This window comes from Lissotriton helveticus, chromosome 2_1 (genome assembly GCF_964261635.1).
Source record: "Lissotriton helveticus chromosome 2_1, aLisHel1.1, whole genome shotgun sequence".
Lineage (NCBI taxonomy): Eukaryota > Metazoa > Chordata > Amphibia > Caudata > Salamandridae > Lissotriton > Lissotriton helveticus.
Window position 1 is genome coordinate 389,067,344 of NC_136059.1, and position 18,032 is coordinate 389,085,375.

The 18,032-nt window shown below is 42.3% G+C and overlaps 1 protein-coding gene across 1 annotated transcript in view; it reads right to left on the reverse strand.

Moving 5' to 3' along the window:
• The window catches only part of OXCT1 (3-oxoacid CoA-transferase 1), a 551,535-nt gene that overhangs the window by 313,235 nt on the left and 220,268 nt on the right, over positions 1 to 18,032 (reverse strand). The window contains exons 8-10 of the mRNA XM_078675010.1: positions 15,775 to 15,882; positions 12,648 to 12,762; positions 9,891 to 9,985 (exon numbers count right to left, since the gene is read on the reverse strand). Coding sequence (XP_078531136.1) covers positions 9,891 to 9,985; positions 12,648 to 12,762; positions 15,775 to 15,882 — 318 coding nt within the window. The remainder of the gene's footprint in view (positions 1 to 9,890; positions 9,986 to 12,647; positions 12,763 to 15,774; positions 15,883 to 18,032) is intronic.

An 18,032-nucleotide genomic window follows, 5' to 3' on the forward strand; every position in this document is an offset into this window, starting at 1 on the left:
TCCGTTTCTTCCGTTCGAGCTGCGCTTCCTTGGTCGACTGCGCTCCTCGTCTTCTGGTTAGCGTCCTTGCTCCCGCTGCTCCGGTCCAGCCCTTACTCTACGTTCGCGCCCGCCTCTCGCTGCTCTGTCCCGGCACTTCCTCCGCAAAAAGGGGGCATGGCCGCTCACACAACGCATACATAGGAGATCTAGAACACTCTCAGCTTTCTCGATAGGGTCCGGGCCGTCAGCCATTTTTTAGCTCTGCCCGTCCTCACACCCCACCAGAGGGAAAAGAGAGCATGGGGAGTTGCAGAAGTGCAGCAACACCTTCCCCCCCCCCACCCCATCAAGAAGGCCTAAGTGACTGCCAAAGTGTTGACCCCAAGTCTAGCGGGTCTAAAAATGGATACCCTTCCTAAACTTTGGTTAGGTTTTACGCCCTCCCAAGGCTGGAGCATGTGCTCTACAGCTGGGAGTGCAGCACCCCCTATAGTGTAGGTCTGTGGCTGCATTTAATGTGGCCTAAAATTGTATAAGGAAAATACATGGAGTGAAGCACCCTCTAGCGTAGGGATCTATGGCTACAGTTTATGTGGTTAGAATGTGGAGCCCTCTAGGCGCTATTATGGTTGCATTTTAAGCGGCCTAAAAGTATATAAAAAGCATACAGACATGTTATGTTTAATTTTTTTTAAAAATATAAAAAAAATGCTGACAGTAATTACTCATGAAGCTTTATTGACATTAATACCAGCACTGATCCATGGTTATTAAAGATCATTGCACTTACGTAGAAAATGTGGTGTTTTTAAAACATAGTTGGTTGTTCCTGTAATATGGTGAACTCTTGATAATGCCAATAGGCCTGTTTTATCTAAAGTGATAACCCCTGTATGGTACAGTATTGTCTGGTATAGGTGGGGGGTGGGGTGGTTGAGGGGCCCTGTGATTTTGAGGTTCATGATCCTTTGAGATGAAATGTGATTTCATACTGAAATCTAAGGTATTTTTAAATCGGCCTTCTGAATATATTTGCAAATTAATTCATTGTATTTACTAGGATGCGTGTAATAAATGTACTTTTTTCTAAAAAAAAAAAAAAAAAAAGAGCAACGACTGGACAATCATAAATTGATTGTTATTATTGTGTGTCAGCGAATGATGATTACTAGCCTACACCACCTCCCCTGAGTAGGCCCTGGTCTGCTCTGCTTCGTTACCCATGGAGAGTCAAGTGCTACAATGGGGGGCTTGGTTCCCAGTAAGGGGAAATTGTGGCGTTATTACTTGTACATGCCTCACATCCTGCACAACTAATAACCCCGTTTACTACAGCTGGTTAGTTGCCACATTGAATATGCCTGTGGGCATGTATTGTTGTTTGAGAAGGCTGGATGTGGATTCTATTGCTGAAAGTATTGTATTAAGATCAGAGATTGTGTCTGAGGAAAAGTGTCCTTCTTGTCGGCATCCATTTTGTGTCAGGACTCCATTGTTTTTGCATTGCCATTTCGTGTCAAATACCTCTGCACAACCCTCCTGGTAATTTCTGCTGATGTCTGATGAAATTCTAGCTGTCACGACCACCCTGCCCTTCCTGCTCCTTGTGGTTGAGCCAATTTTGAAAAAGGGGAACAAAGAATTGGCCTCATCACCCTCGGACTGAACTCCGGCACACATCCATCCTGTTTCCCAAGACTTGGTCACGCCACCATCCCAGAATTTGTTTCTTTCACAAATCCTGTTGTTCAAGATCTGTCTGTTCTCTCGCATACATATCCTGTTTTGCAAGACCTGTCCGTACCATCTGTTGCAGCCCCTGTCCTGCCTGAACAAAGTGGTGTAACTGCATTTTGACTCGGGGGTGTCAGACCCCCACCCAAACTGGTTTCTTAAGGTGGGAAATGTGTATATAAGTCCTATAAGCTGCAAAGTGAAGCAGCAGCCTCCTCTGTCTTGTTTCTAACGAGCTTGGGACTCTGTTCCATAGCCCGGGCTATTCGAATAAAACTTGGTTCCTCCTGCAGACGAAGTGGGTATAAATGGTTCTTCAAATGGCGCCCGATTAGGGAGTCCACGAGCACCCGGTGGATGTTAGGAGGTGCACGGAGAGACTCAGATGGAGTTACCCTACCGAGGGATTCTTGCAGTCCGGTAGCCGAACGACTCGCCCACTGTTCCTCCCCACCCAGTCTGGGCCACATGACCGCGTCCTCGCTGGAGTCCCCTAACAAAGTGATTTCTGGAGCAGGACACAGCCCTTCGTCTACAGAAGAGAACTACCCCTGTCAGGTAAGGGTGGGCTGATCACCCACCGAGTCTGTATGATTCTGCTGTTATTGACTTTTGCAAAAGCCAAGCCAGCGAGGTGAGTTTAAAAAAAAAGAAACGCTGTTGTCGGTTATCTGTTTACAAGAATACCGGTCAGTAGTAAGTTTAAGAAATTATGTTGTTGTATGTGTGCGCAGGACTCCCAGCAGGAGGCGGCCTGTCCGCTTCCTCCAGAGGGGACCCCTGCTCACACCATGTATACTAAACATGGTCCTTCTGCTAGAATGTTTTCCCCCTTTCTGGACCAAATACACTAAACAAAGTAACTCAGAATTACAATGGCCGCCTTATGGTCCTTTTGACCCGCAAGTTTTGGCAAATCTAGAGGAACAGCTATTAAAACGGAAGATTCGTTCCTCGATGTTTGAGTCTGTCAGGTTGTGGGGAAGGAAACTGAGCAGAGAGCAAAGAGGGAAAAGGCACTAGAAAGGAAGTGGGAGCGGATGTCAATGGCTGACCATGCTAGGGAGCACTTACAGGACCGAATGGAAAAATCTGTAGAGATAGCTGATAGGGAACATAGGGCGCTGTTGCAGAAGTGCTACCCGGCACATGAAGAGAAAGGAAAAGGCTTTATGGAAGGGGGAGAAGGGGGCAATGCCTTGTCACATAGTCCTTGAGAATTGTTTTTAGAAATGGTATGATGATATGGAAGATAGGCACCTTTTATAACATCCACAACCTTCATGTGATATGCAGAGGAAATGTGTTCAACCCCACTTTTTGCCCATGGCTTATGTGTCTACGAAGTGGACACTTCTTTGGGGAAAAATGGCAGCGTGGCCAGTATTTGCTTTATCTTCTACCCTTTCAGTACCATGGTTGTTGGGAGATGTTTAGTTTCACATTCAGCTCCACATTCGGGAAAGTGCTGCGTGAGGCGAATGAGAATATCCATGTATTATTTACACAGTAGAGGCTATTCCGATGGGATGCAGTAAGAATGCTTAAGAAGCACACACTTAACAAGTCTGGGTTTACTTAGTGAGCATGGTCAATAGTGAACCTATTGAGAATTTGGCAGCTCCATTCCGTGTGCTAGTAAACCCCCAAAGTATCCTTGCTTTTATGGTGATTATGGGTCCTCTGCGGCGATCACCCTGCCCTTGTTACAAAGCAGAATCACAGTGAAGTGTTAAGTATTTCCAGGAATGTCAATTAAAAAATTTATCTCCTTACACACTGCAATAGCGTCTGCTCAGAGGACCATTGCCGACTTTACCTTATATGCGCTGCTGTTGGAGACCACCGTTTGTGCATTTGCTGCATATTTTCATGCTAGATTTTCTTCCTGGACTTTGGGCTCAAAATAGGCAGTAATTAATGCGTTATGAACTCATTTGTGTACTGACGACATGGAAGCCACAAAGTCCCTATGTGGTGGCCACGATGCGCAGGCTGGCAACTTCTTTACATTGCCGGCTAAGATAGTTAGGTGCCTATGTGTTAGTCATGTGTTTTGCAGAGTACAGTGCAGTGGAATACAATAAGGCTGCAATTCAGTGGGCAGAGCATCATGTCTTAATGTCTTAACTATTGACTGAAGTAGACATCTTTAGAAGTTTTGAGAATCTAAAACTGCTTCGAAATATGATATTGGTGTTGAGCACACCCCACACTAGAAAATGCCACCAAAAAAAAGAAGACTAAAGCAAGTATTGGTCACATCTCTCAGCACACCGTTTTTATACTTGCAGCTCAAGCACAAGGGCTTTGTCACCCTAAATAGAAAATCGGGGCACAATATTGCTTTGAATCTCCCACACAGTATGCATTTCACAGTAATCTAGACATTAAAATGTATTTTAAAGATATGAAAACACCAGCACACGTATGTATGCTTTTTATGATACATTTTATGAAAGTTTAAATATATAATTGCTAACCAAAGGGTAGTATCCCGGTGGAGACTCTGTCATGTACCACGTGCCAATTCTTGTAGTAGCATGAAGAATTCATAAGAGAGGAGAAGTTGTGGGCCACTTTCAGTGGCTTAGCTGGCTGCCTCTAATGAGCAGCACATTGCTTGTATGGAAGCCCTTTATTTTACACGTGATGCAATGAATGTGCAGCAAACATCCGCTATTTTGGCCTTTTTATGCATCATGTGCTATTTCAGGATTTAAGGTTAGATTAGAGAGATTTTACAATTGTCCTTTTTGATTCCATTAGCTCACCTCAGTAACATTGTCCCATTATACAAGTGTTGTGCATACTTGTTTCCATATCTAAGAGAGAAGTGTATGCCAAGCACAATATCATTATTACTATAGACTGCCATTTAAAATGTTGACACTGACATGGGTGCCATGCCTGCAGTCCAGTTCTTTCAGATCCATATAACGTTATAATGTGCTGTCCATCTCTTAAAGTGAGTGTTTCCTACCAACATGACTTTTGATTTTGAAAATGCTCATGAAGAGACACCTCACCAAAGGAATAGGGAGTGTGAATTAATACATTTTTGAGAGATAGCCCTCTAGGCTAGAATAGACGAGCAGCGTAGGATCACATAGATATTTATTCCCAACATATAAAACATTTTGATCAGTTGTACTTAGTGTACTAATTGACTACAAATGTATTGGTGTGATATGTTACCAGCCATTAAAGCGCATATGGTTTAACAAGCAGCCACATTCCACAGCACTGCCTCCAAGAAGTATGACATTTTCATCTTAATTGTTACACATCGATTGCTTCTTTTGGAAGAACTTTTGTTTATTCATGAAGTAGAAATTCTGAGGGACCCAAATAATTATTAAAAAAACAAAAAAGTGAGGGCAGCAAAACGGTGATTAATGTGTAACATTCCAAAATGTTAGCAAATTTGGAAAAGAGGTGTCTTTTCAATGCAGATCTTCACAAATAGTTTTACTGTTCATAGGCTGTGTTCTTCAGCCTTGTGGTGGCAGATGCAAATTCACTATTGGTCACTGAGCCAGTTTGCATCAACAATATCCCAATGCCCCAGAAAGGTAGCTATTATAAAATGTAAAGCGCATAAGAAAGTGACAGGTGATGTTGGAAAAGGCAATGCCCTGGCTGACCAGACAGCCAGACAGACAGCTCTTAAGAAAAGGGAAGGAATGTATGTAGGCGGTCCCGCTAGGTGGGTGACAGAGGGGGGCATGGTTAAAGACACAGTACAAAGTGTGACTGATATTCAGTCCCATGCTACTCCTGAGGAACTACGGCTCAAATAATGGAGTATGTCTGTCCCGCATTGGGTATGAAACAAAAACTTCATGCAGCTAAACACCCCCAGTGAGCAGGTCTAGTGAGGTGTACAATGGCATTCTAAAGACTAAAATGGCCGAAATTGTAGCCGAGACATGTGTTACTTGGGTTGATGCTCTGCCCCTGGCTCTGCGATCTATCAGGACAACAGCCCATACCAGGATAGGACTATCTCCCCATGAAATTGTGTTCGGGAGGCCTGCCAATGTGTGGGGTATCCCGCGGCCTAAGAAACTGTCTGATGTTGAATACCCAGTGTTGACCATACCAAAAGCCTCGAGCTCCGCTGGACACAGCCCAGTCAGGTGTTACTGCCCACCCGCACTGCCGTGAAAGTTGAAGGTTGGAAGAACCAGATTGTATTTTACATCTAGAGAAGCAGAGAGTGACAGTTTAACACTCCCCTAACTCTGCTCAGCATCAGGAACAATTATTCCCCGACCACACTGTTCCTACTTCTACCCGATATAACTTGCGTTCCAGAAGGAAGGCTTGCCCTTGACTTCGTAGGGCTGTGATCTCCCGGCTAAGAACGGTGCTGGTATGTCAGACTAAGTTACGCCCTAGGGCTCTTGGCACCTGCATCCAGTGAAGCAACAACCAATCACAGACAGCCGCTAGTGGTACCTGGCTTAGTACAATGGCAGCCGTCCAATACAGCCAAGTCCAGAAACGATATGTCAGTCTCCTACATAGCAAGTGTTTTGTGGCCCCCATGGTGACGCTATTTGTCTATTATTGGTTGGATGTTACTGATCTACTATCCTGTTACCCCACCAACTCCTACCCCGACTCCTCTAGAGCAACAGTATTTCACGTTACCCACCCACGAATTACGCCGCCAAGCAGAATTTTTCAATAACACCTTTGTCCAGATGTTACATCATCATCAACTAATCATAAATACTTCCAACTGTTGGGTATGTGGACAGATGCCGCATGCTATGACACAACCTGTCCCATTCTTTCCTTATCCTTTTTCAATTTCTGGGTCCTGTCTTGCATGGTGGGTGTTGATGCAGGAGGCCTATACTATCAATGGTATTGACAATTCTGTCCTTGGAACATTTCGAGATGACTTCTGGCTAAACAGGTCTGGCAACACCAACACTCCTTTTTGCCTGACCAGCTCATCCACATTGCTATTATCAACAGATAAACTCGGTGAGGTGGTAGTATTCAACTCAACCACTCGACGAAAATTTTCTAAATCCCGCACCAGAAGGATACTGCCTGATGAACGAAACACTCTAAATGTCATAAATGTGCAGGGCCGTGTCTGCATCCATGGCCTGGGAACTAAGAAAGTTGGTACTAGTACTTGTGATATCATTAAAACTTTAAACTCTACGCACCTACAGTTTATGATGCCTTCCAACGTCTGCATCACCTTTCTTCAAAAATTCATCAGGATGAAAGCAACTGGTACCTCACAGGCTGGATCTGGAGCCTCCTTTCTCAATGGGGATGGAAGGTCCTCATCTTCCTTGCCTTGGGAGTAGCTGTCCTAGTCTCCTGTTTGTGCATTCAGTGCCTGCCAATGCTCTGTGTAATGTGTGTTCCGGCTCTCAAGCCTCCACCCTCCAACATTCATGACACTAATATGAAGATGATGCTCCAACAAGAAACAGATGATCTTATGAATATCAACGTCTCCTAAAGTATTTGCCACTCAATGGCAAAAGGAGGGTCTGAGGAAAAGTGTCCTTGTCGGCATCCATTTTGTGTCAGGACTCCATTGTTTTTGCATTGCCATTTCGTGTCAAACACCTCTGCAAGACCCTCCTGGTCATTTGTGCTGATGTCTGATGAAACTCTAGCTGTCATGCCCTGTCCTTCCTGCTCCTTGTGGTTGAGCCAATTTCGAAAAAGGGGGACAAAGAATTGGCCTCACCACTCTCGGACTGAACTCCTGCACACATCCATCCGGTTCGCAAGACTTGGTCACCCCACCATCCCAGAACTTGTTTCTTTCACATATCCTGTTGTTCAAGATCTGTCTGTTCTCTCGCACATACATATCGTGTTTTGCAAGACCAGTCCGTAATCTTTTGTACCATCTGTTGCAGCCCCCGTCCTGCCTGAACAAAGTGGTTTAACTGCATTTTGACTCGGGCGCCAGGCCCCCACCCAAACTGGTTTCTTAAGGTGGGAAATGTGTATATAAGGCCTGTAAGCTGCAGAGTGAAGCAGCAGCCTCCTCTGTCTTGTTTCTAACAAGCTTGGGACTCCGTTCCATAGCCCGGGCTATTCGAATAAAACTTGGTTCCTCCTGCAGACGAAGGCTCCTGTGTCTCCTTTTACTAAATAAGGAGTGTATGGAAGACTTGGGCGGTTCCCCCGCCACCGAGACCCAGTAAGTGAGTGTAAACGGTTCTTCATGTCACTCCAGCTCATACGCCACACAGGTTATTCTAGTGTCTATCCAGTGGCATCCCTCTATGTATAAGACGCTTAATTAGTAAACTGAAAGTACCAACAAAACTGAACTGTAAACTGTAGAAAAGTATTTTTCATATCTTCAACTATAAACTTTCAGCTACCCCAATAGGGAATTTTAAATTGGCACTGCCACAAAAAATACATTATAGCTAGGAATGTCTCCCCAAGTAGTTACTGAATGACAGGGTATAACATAGCTGTTTCTTGAGCTGTGCGATACATGAATAGAGTCAGGAATCCTAGATGGAACACTTGTGCTTATTACCAGTAGTGTGTGCTTATGAGTGTAAAAGAAGCATCCCTCAAATGGCAAACCTCTAACTATATCCTATCCAGAGGTTAATTTGTAAAATAAATAGGTGCCAGGCTCTCTTCAGGAGGCAGCTTGCACCAGCCCATTTCTCCTGGTAGAGCTGACTAATAGAGGACCAACGTTTAACCATGAAAGAGGGAAAAGATGTGGCATATTGGCCAGAGCTGTCGACTTTGGAGCTGAGGAACCCGGTTTAAGTCTCAGCGTCAGCTCAACTTCCTGAGATTCGGGGCAAATCACGTAATCTCCCCGTGCCTACTATAAAGGAATTTGTCCTTAATTGGTGCTCATGAAAAGCGACAAGTGTTAAGTTCCGGTGCTGAGGACCGGAAACCACTGGCTCAAATTAAGCACTGCATATGCCTCTTTGATAAGTCAGGAAGACCTCAGCCATGCCTATAGAGATGTTACCCCAAGAGCCCTACTTCGAACTGACATAAGACACAATTAAAGAGTGCGCTCAATTTTTGTTATGCTATATCAAAGCCACCGTCATCGATACTATGAGTGAATTATTCATTCATGGGGTCAAGGACAAACATCCTGAACAACCCTTACTACATTTTTAAAGAGCATCTGGCCCAGTCTGTTCATTTTAACGCGCAGAAAGAAGTACTCCGTAGCAACATCTTCTCGCCACTGTTGATAAACCTATCATTCTTGCTTGGAGGGTTGGGTGTTATTCTACAGTGGCCATGAAACTCAATATCAGTGGAAGGTGATAGGTGAAGCAGACTGTTCCATTTGCCATGAAGCGAGACGTGTTCATGAGTTTAGTCATGATGAGAGGTGTAATATTTTGTCAAATATCAGCGGCTGTGAGCATAAAGGCTAGATCCTACTTGCTGGCATCTATTCAGTCTACACTCCCATTTCCTTATGAGAGGGATTTCCCATTCCCTCGTGGACTATTTTGTGGAAAGACTAAAAATTCAGTTGATAAGGATGGAGAAAATTAGTTGAAGAGGGTTGGTTGCACACACAATAATCACCATTTCTGCTTCTTGGTGAGTAAACAGGCCTGCATCCATGTGGTGGGAGAAAGTGACCCTGCAAAGGCAACAGACAGCCTGAGACATGGAGTCGTGGTATGTCCAGCGCATGTGGGATCAATCTTCCTAGTTTGTGCACTCCCAGAGCTGCACCTCCTAGGTTTTTTTCTGACCTCTATCCTCCATTCTCTCTATGATCATGAGCTTCCCAATTTTGGTTACCTATTCCATTTTGGATCACCATGGCAACGGTTCATTTGTGAAGCAGCTGTTTCAAATTAGATACATTGTGAATGAACAATAAATAAAACTAGGAGGCAGGCTCCATAGACAGGAAACTACTACAAATCACCAGACATGAGAACGTATGGAATTGTAAGAAGAATCAAGTAACATCTTAACTTCAGAGTTAGCAATTCGAGTGAAAATGCATGCAATGCTGACAAAATTGAAGAATCCTTCCCAATAACCACTGCAAAGGTGATCACAAGCTCTGTGTCAGTAGAGCTTATAGTTGGGTCATTGAAAACCAAAGAGCAGGTTCAGCAGCTGGAGTTACGGGTTTTAGTTTCACAAATACACAGACTCACCAGCCCCAGGACGCCGTTCTCACTCTGCAGATGCACTGTAATGTTCGGATGAATGTAGTTGCTGGCAAGCATTGGAATCCCGATTCCCAAATTTGCTGACACAACTAGTTAAGGATTCACCGTAAATATGCAGTAAGATAGCTCAGCGAGTTGAGACCCCGTTGCAGAGAAGTGTGTGTGTGTGTGTGTGTGATCTGTAGGTCGGAGGCCCAAATCCCGGTAAGGTCGACTCGACTCGACTCAGATTTCTTGTTAAAGAGGTCGGTAAAATGGGAGCCAAGTTCAATTGGGAAATAATACTTCTATAAAAAAATGTGGTATGCGAATCACTTTGGCTAAAAGCTCGGTATAAACAACGGATTGAAAATAATAACAACAATACTAGTAAGTACAATTAGAATAGCTCCATACAACTTCTACAATGCCACAGTGCTTCAGCTGTGGATGGGTGACAGATGCGCTCAGTGCGTGCCATCAGGTTAAGAGGACTGTCATTTGTGTTTTGACAAGAATGAACTCAAACTTCCTAGTCAGTGGACAATCAGTGGCGCTGCACTGCGGTCATTATCATAAGAAGACCACACAATAGTGCACATCCCATGAACCTAACATTAAATAAAGAGGCCTAACACACTGGCAAGTGAGAATGCTTAATCCACTACTGCTCACACCAGCAGGCGGGACAACAATACGGATGCTCCAGAAACATACTGTACACCTATGCAGTACCTGAAGATCGCCACTCAATTGCAAGCCGCATAAAAGTGGTATAAAAAAACAGGGCAAAACAACTCTACGGTGTGTGTCATACATTTCACAAATCTCAGCATAAGCTTACAGCACCAACAGCAGTCTCACCGATGGCAGCCACAAAGGGCACTGTGCTTTCCTTCGGAGTGTCTTGAGGAAGTTGCTACAACCCTTCCGTTTTCGTAAAGGGTGCATTGATCTATGCAAGGGCTTGGCTTTGATTCATACCCAAGGAATTGTAAGAAGACCCAACGGGATTCCCAGGTGGTCATTTCTTCACGCCTCACACAAAGCAACTGGATGTGGCACCAAAGTGGCCCCTCACTGTGCAGTTCATGTGATCTCTTCAGTGAATAAGGCTGTTCTAGGCATGGGCGGCTCTGACGTTCCGTTAGAAGCAGGTTTTTTAATTAAGGGGGATCACAGACCCAGATCTCCTTATAGGCCTGACTAACCAGCACAGCTGGCGCCACCAAATGTACCATCACCAGCCACTGCATGACCGTGTGGCACATGCTTACCCTGGCACGTCACTATGTCTAGAGGCTATGTCTAGTACATCCATGTATCAATAGCGGGCATGGACTGTATTTGCATCACAGAGGAGCATTGCCTCATCCAAATCATCGCTATGGGATGGCCCGCTGTCATGACAATGGATACCATGGCACCTGTAACTGATATAGGCAATATGGTATCTCTTGCAGTCCACTGCCACAGCGGCCTCGTTCCTACACCGGAAAAGCACACTACTTGCATAAACTCACTGAGATTTACTGTCCATGATGGTTCAAGTGGAACTTTTCTTGAAGCACTATTGTTTTCTATATACGTATATTCTGCATCTGCTTTTGTTTTTCATGTCATCGGTGCACAGTGCCACGAAACAACTTGAGATGGGTAGATTAATGTTTTCTCCTGAAAAACTAACCATGCATTATATTTAAATGTCATGATGCCGAGATGGATTGAAAAGCAGTGCTTCAACAAACATTACACATGTAAAATAAGAGCAAAACAGTGGCAGACCCAGACACTCTGTCTCACTGACAGTCTCTGACCAGCACCATATAAGGTATCAAGATTATCTGCTCCATTTTGGAGAAGTGGGCTTATTGTAAAAATTTCGCTTTCTACTGGCCGCTCGGTCTTCAGAGGACTGCATTATGTTATTTTCTTTGCTCTTCCCAGGCACACATTTACTAAATATAGAAATTAGGAAAGTGTTAATTTATTACAAAAATTCACGATTTGCCTTCTGCAAAGAGATGGGGAAGAACATATTTAGATCCAGGAAGAGAAATCACTACCTAAATTTAGATGCATATGACCTCATTTTCTAGATCTCTGTAGAGTAAGATGGTGTAAAGAGTGTATATTAAATATTTTTCCCACCACCCTTATAATAAGGTGGTTAACATTGTTTTGCAAGTCTTATCATATTTAACAATGGTTTCAAAACCATTCGCTTTATTTTGATATGGTGAAAAATAAATGTTAAATCATTTGAAATCAATTAATACAATGTAATAATAGACAAATAATGTTGTTTCAGTTGATAGTAAATTGTTGAATTCTGCTGCTTCTGTATCTTTAGATTTCCAATGAGAGCATGTTGAAACTACTCGTCACAGAAGAATAACCTGCCTCACTCCACACCAAACTTGGTTTTGAAAAAGGTAGACCGTGATTTATATTTGAAACATTCTTTTTAAAAGATCCCAAAAAACATTTATAATTGATTAAAACTACTATAAATAAGGCTGGGTCTTTCACGAACAGTGAAGAATTCAATAAAAGGCCTCACACGGAGTTTGACAGACAAAATACTCCATCACACGTTGGCGGATGTCCCACCCGCCGTGGTGCACCTGCTAGAAGCTATAACGCACCTGTAAAGCCAACCAACTCTATACCATCCTCTGCACAGTCCAGCTCACCTGTGGACAGCACTTTCTGTCCAACACAAAAGATTCTTTTGCCTGAGGTCACGTTAACAAAGGATACCGTACATGCCATCCTCAAACTCCAAAGCTGCTCGTCGGATGATCCTCTCTCTTACAATGTCGGACTCTTTTTTAGGTTTGGATGGTGCATCTTCTGGCTTTCTAATCGTTAGTCGCTGTAACAAAAAAAAAGGCGGATAAATTAGACTACAGGGTTGAGAACATTATCTTTACTTAGCATGTAATAAGTTCCCTTTCACTCAACAACACTATAGTCAACACCTAGAATAGCGAGGTAAAATTGTATTATTAAAGTTTCATGATGTACTCAAACAACTGTGCCTACGGCGAGAACAGCTCTTTTAAACTACATACAGCTGAAATCAAAGGTAAAATGGGAGAAGAGACAAAGCTTCAGGGACAGCCAGACCAATATAAACCCTTGCAATCCATCAAAGTGCGAACAAGTGCGTCGTGAATGCAGAACAAAGAAAAGACGTGCATTTTACTAGTGAAAGGCAGCATACAACTTTACTGATACAGAGGGGGCCTGCTCTCACCTAAACGTCGCGCACATTCCTACTCGTTGAAAAAAATATTTCATGAAAAATCACTGAGCTATGCTAGGCGGCATAACAATGGTAGTGCTTTCACCAAGCATCAGCTTTTACTGGTTATTGTATCTTGTGAATGCTGTTGAATCTTTCTGCCTTTCCATCAATGCCTTCTATGCTTTTGAAAGTCACACATCAGACAATGGACTTTTCATAAACATTTATTTAGCGAAAAAAATTTAACTCAGGAGAGAATTGGAGGGAAGAATTTATTCCTTTGGAGAAGTAAACATTGATTTATGAGACCAATGAAGCTGCAATCCACAAATTCTAAAGCCACAATTCAATGCACTGGAAAAAGGATGAAAATGTTAAGACAACACTACCGAGTACAAAATGAATATCAACCTGAAACAGAACATATGTTTATAGTGGAGAAAAAAAACGATAAAAGTTAAAATGTGTTCATGAGCATTTCAGCCAAAACATACTCTTACAAATTGCCACAATCTGTAAAAGTTAAATGGTAGAGGCGCACTCGTGAAAATCAAACGGTAGAGGCGCACTCGTGAAAATCAAACCTTTGCTTGAAACAATGTTCATGAGAATTCTTAAAGACAGTCAAAACAGGTCAAACTCCAATGTTTTTACTTTTCCACCTTGACACTGTCCTGACATGTATAGTCCAGGTGGTGCAGTACACCTAAACATGTATTGCCAATTTGGACAAAATAAGGGGAATTTGGGCAAAATAAGGGACAGACAGTTCGTACTTCTTTTTTTTCCACTCTGTGCAATGGCTAAACTACTGGTGATGTATATCCCAAATACGATTCAGCAAAGTAAGCCAGAAGCCTGTTAAAGAGATGATCACACTTTACTAAGCAAAAAGCCGCCTGTGGGGCTGGAGTTTGAGGCCACAGCAACTCTGCTAAGCTTCAAATTGCCGATAATAGGTCCCCAGGAGTCGGTCAAACCCTTCTGCCATTCAGAAATGGGTTTGGAGTGTACTGAAGATCGAATTGGCCTGGCTCCTTTGTTATTGTGGGCTAAATTTTTGTCTCACCGCATTTAGATTTTTCAAGATCCATTGTTGTGGACTGGCAAACCCTATCCAATGTTGAGAAAATTCCCTGGTGTGGCTATCTAAAACGTGCTCTAGGTGACATGAGCCTAACTGTACTCTTTGATAACCCTGCTAATATGACACTTCAAGCCAAAACCATAATTAAATCCGCATATACAGCAAGGGTAGGTAAGCTCTCACCACCAGCGATCATCGACTCAGCAAAGAACCTCGAACACTGGTAATGTGAGTTTCCCCAGTGATTAGTTGCAGTTTTATTTATTTTTTATTTTGAACCCCCAGTGCAGGTTTTACCTGACTAGGTTCCGTTTGGGCAATGTGCGCTTCCTGGTAGCATTTACGAACCAATGTCGATGGTCTGATCATCTTTTACCATGTCCCTGTAATAATTTAGCATAGTAATCTACCTTGCATTTTGTTCTTTTTTGAAAACTTTGAGAACCTAATTTTTGCTGCCAATTTTGATAGGGAAGGTTTTACCCACTTGCATGCGCCTGACTACGCTGACATTTGTTACGCGGTTTTAAATTTTATTAGAGGAGCGCTTTACGTACGAAAACACTATGGATAAAGTATTATATTAAGGGAAGTCCATACAATTATCGTTTTCTTCTTTTAATTATTTTTAGCCATAATCTGCACATGCCCTTTAGGCACTTATCAGGGTCCCGCTTGACTTGTTTAAATTTATGGGATTGCCCATAAGAAATTAATGTTAGGTCAGATTTATTTCGGTCTGTTACCTTCTGATTTAACTTCTCGTCACCCTGTATCGAATCGGTTGATGAAATTATGTGTTTTATTGTGCTTTTATGATTTTTCTGTAAAATCAAATAAAGTTTTGATGATGATGAGGATTCAGTAATGCTTTCTGACTCAGCAGGGCATTCTCTGCCAGTGCATCAGTGGAGAGGCTTCCTCTCGAACTGGAAGGTCGTGTTTTGACACCTGGTCTGGTTCCATTATGGAATTACAGCCACTGACCCTCGAGCACTGTTCCTTAGACCCTTGCATCACCTAAACCAGCTTTCCGGCTTGAACTTCATTCTGTCTGGTACGCGGACACATACAACTACTATACATCAGAAAAGGTCAACTAGTATAATGAGGCAAAAAATACATGTTGTCGTAACTCAGAGCTCCAACAGATAGCACACTAGTGTGGGATGGTGTGCAATGGGCGAGTTATCCTCCACTATGTATGTATATCCTGTGTTGAGTCCTTAAGCTCGGGCAGTCATCTAAAGTTGTATTTCACAAGTGCTACGAATGAGTCAAACAAATGCTACGATAAAAGAGACAAGACACAGAAAGGGCAAAAAATACCTCGGGGCAAAGATATAGCTCCATTAGTTTAAAATTTATGAACTTGAAAAAAGGAAACCAAGTTCACTCTATTCTTGTTACAAAAACTGCATGTTTAGGGTTCACTGGACTAGTATTCATGATACATACAGTTAATTACTTTCCCTCATCAGGTACGAAAGAAATACTATTTTACATGGTAAAAGTGAATGTATGTGTGAGAATTATTAGACTTCGCATACCTCTATCCTCTTCTCAAACTTCTCCCCTTTAATTATACGATGGACATAGATACTTGGAATGTGAACATCTTCAGGGGCAAAGCTTCCCACATCAACGATTTCTTCAACCTTTAAGAAAATAGGATAAATAATCAGAAATCCCAAAATTAAATGTTAACTACGAAAAATGGTAAATTGTCATAAGAGCAAATCTAATCAAGTTTATTCTAGCGATTTAAATACATGTTTACTTCTCTGAAGGATTAACTGCATATTCATACATTGAAAAATGCATCATCTTGAGAGCAGAGGCCTTTATTCATGGCAGAGCTTAATATATGTATTAATTTTATGCAGACTATTTGTAACATACTATTTATTACAATTTCAGAATGTGGGGAGGGGCCGTCATGATTCAGATGAGACAAAGTATCTGAAAATATAGTTTAAGCCCTGGTATTTTTCAAGTGCACTTGTTTCAACAGACAATATTAAACCCCAAACAGAGTAGAAGGTATAATTTGTGCAGTACTGTAAAATCGCTTTGAAGAGACCCCGACTATTGGGAACAAAGCAGTGCTTAATTTGCAAAACAGTAGGTGCCAGCGCCCTTCACAGGAGCTGACTGCAGCATGCACCACCCATGGTTCCTGCCAACACTGACAATACCAACGCAACTACTAGTTTTCACACTTCTACGAGTGTGACAATTCAGGCCGTTCCAGGCCGCTCAAAGCTATAATAATGGTGTGAGGAACAGGTATTATTCTTTCTTAATGTATATTGACTTTTTAAATACTGTTGTGCTAATCTCAAAATTAGACGGACAGCACCACCATGTGGTTAACCGGCACTAAATCTGGTGCAAATAATTAAGTACCGGTGCCCTGCACTGAGTACCCTCGGCTCAAATTAGGCACTTGAACAAAATAATTGTTACATGCAGTCTGTGAGGCAATACATTTAATTTTTTCCATGCCAATGTTGCCATACTTTTTTGATAAACTCAAATTTGACAACTGCACTAAAGTAATTAATGTACGTTTATTACTAAAATCCAAATAACGTATTATTGGGCCGCATTTATTTTCACTGTCATGGCGTAAATATTTATATTAAACAGTGGCAGCTACCACTGCATATAGTACATCTGCACTTATAACTGAAAAGGTATTTTAATTTGATTCGCCTACAACCTTGGTCCCTATGAGCAGATGGACACACAATTTGGTGTTCGCTTAGTATGGTCAGTTACTGTCTGGCATGCCAATTCATGCAGTACCTTGCAAGGAAAAAGAGGTAATGGGAGAAAAAAATATGTGTTTTTCCCATTAGCATCCACATGAACGTTTGCTCATGCCTGCAGCAAAATCTGCTGAAAATATTTGCACCAAATAAAAGGAGAACTTCAATCAGAAAGTGTGCATTTATTGGATTGCTGTAGATCCATTCTGCAACATATGCGACCTCCCATTGATTGATGGGCTTACAACTCCAGTTAACCACTTTACATCTGCCAACACAAATTGGAGGGCTCAGACCAAATCTCACTGATTAGGTGGCTCCCAACTTAAAATCTCTTGTGGCCATGCTGTGAAGGCCAAGTACAGTGGAAGTTGGCATTCCATCATGGATCAAGTACAGTCTAGCAGCAAAGCAGACTGAGACCAACCATGCAGTGCAGAGTGAAAGGTCATATGCAGCAGGGGCAGGCAAATCACGGCAGGTTGGGTGGAAATAAAATGATGAAAAAAAATCTTTGAAAAATCAATTATAAACCACAGTTAAAGATTGAGCTATGGTTCTGGCTCAAACGTGCAAAACCACTGAAATTCTACAGGTGTGGCATGCAACACACACAGCGCATGCCCAGTAAAAAAAAGTCAAAGTGGAGTTATGGTTGCAAATTAAAATCAGAAATTCACTGTTCTGGTTAGGATTGCAATCCAACTCACATTGAATGCAATACTAATGGCCTCACAATATTTATCTCCATAAGTCACAGCAGCTAAAACCACAACTTAAATAATATACTTCAAACAATGAATAATACTAAGTTCATAGTGGTCTCTTTCATGGCCGTATGGATAATATTATATAATCTAATTTGTAAGATTGTTTACAACATTTGTGATTGCATCAGTAACAACAGGGGGGAGCTAAAGATAGACAGGGAGAGAGAGGTTATAAAAGAGCAACTACCAGGACTACATACCTATTGTATAAATATACTATACAAAATAATTGGTAGGGTCTGCAATCAACTGGATACAGTTATC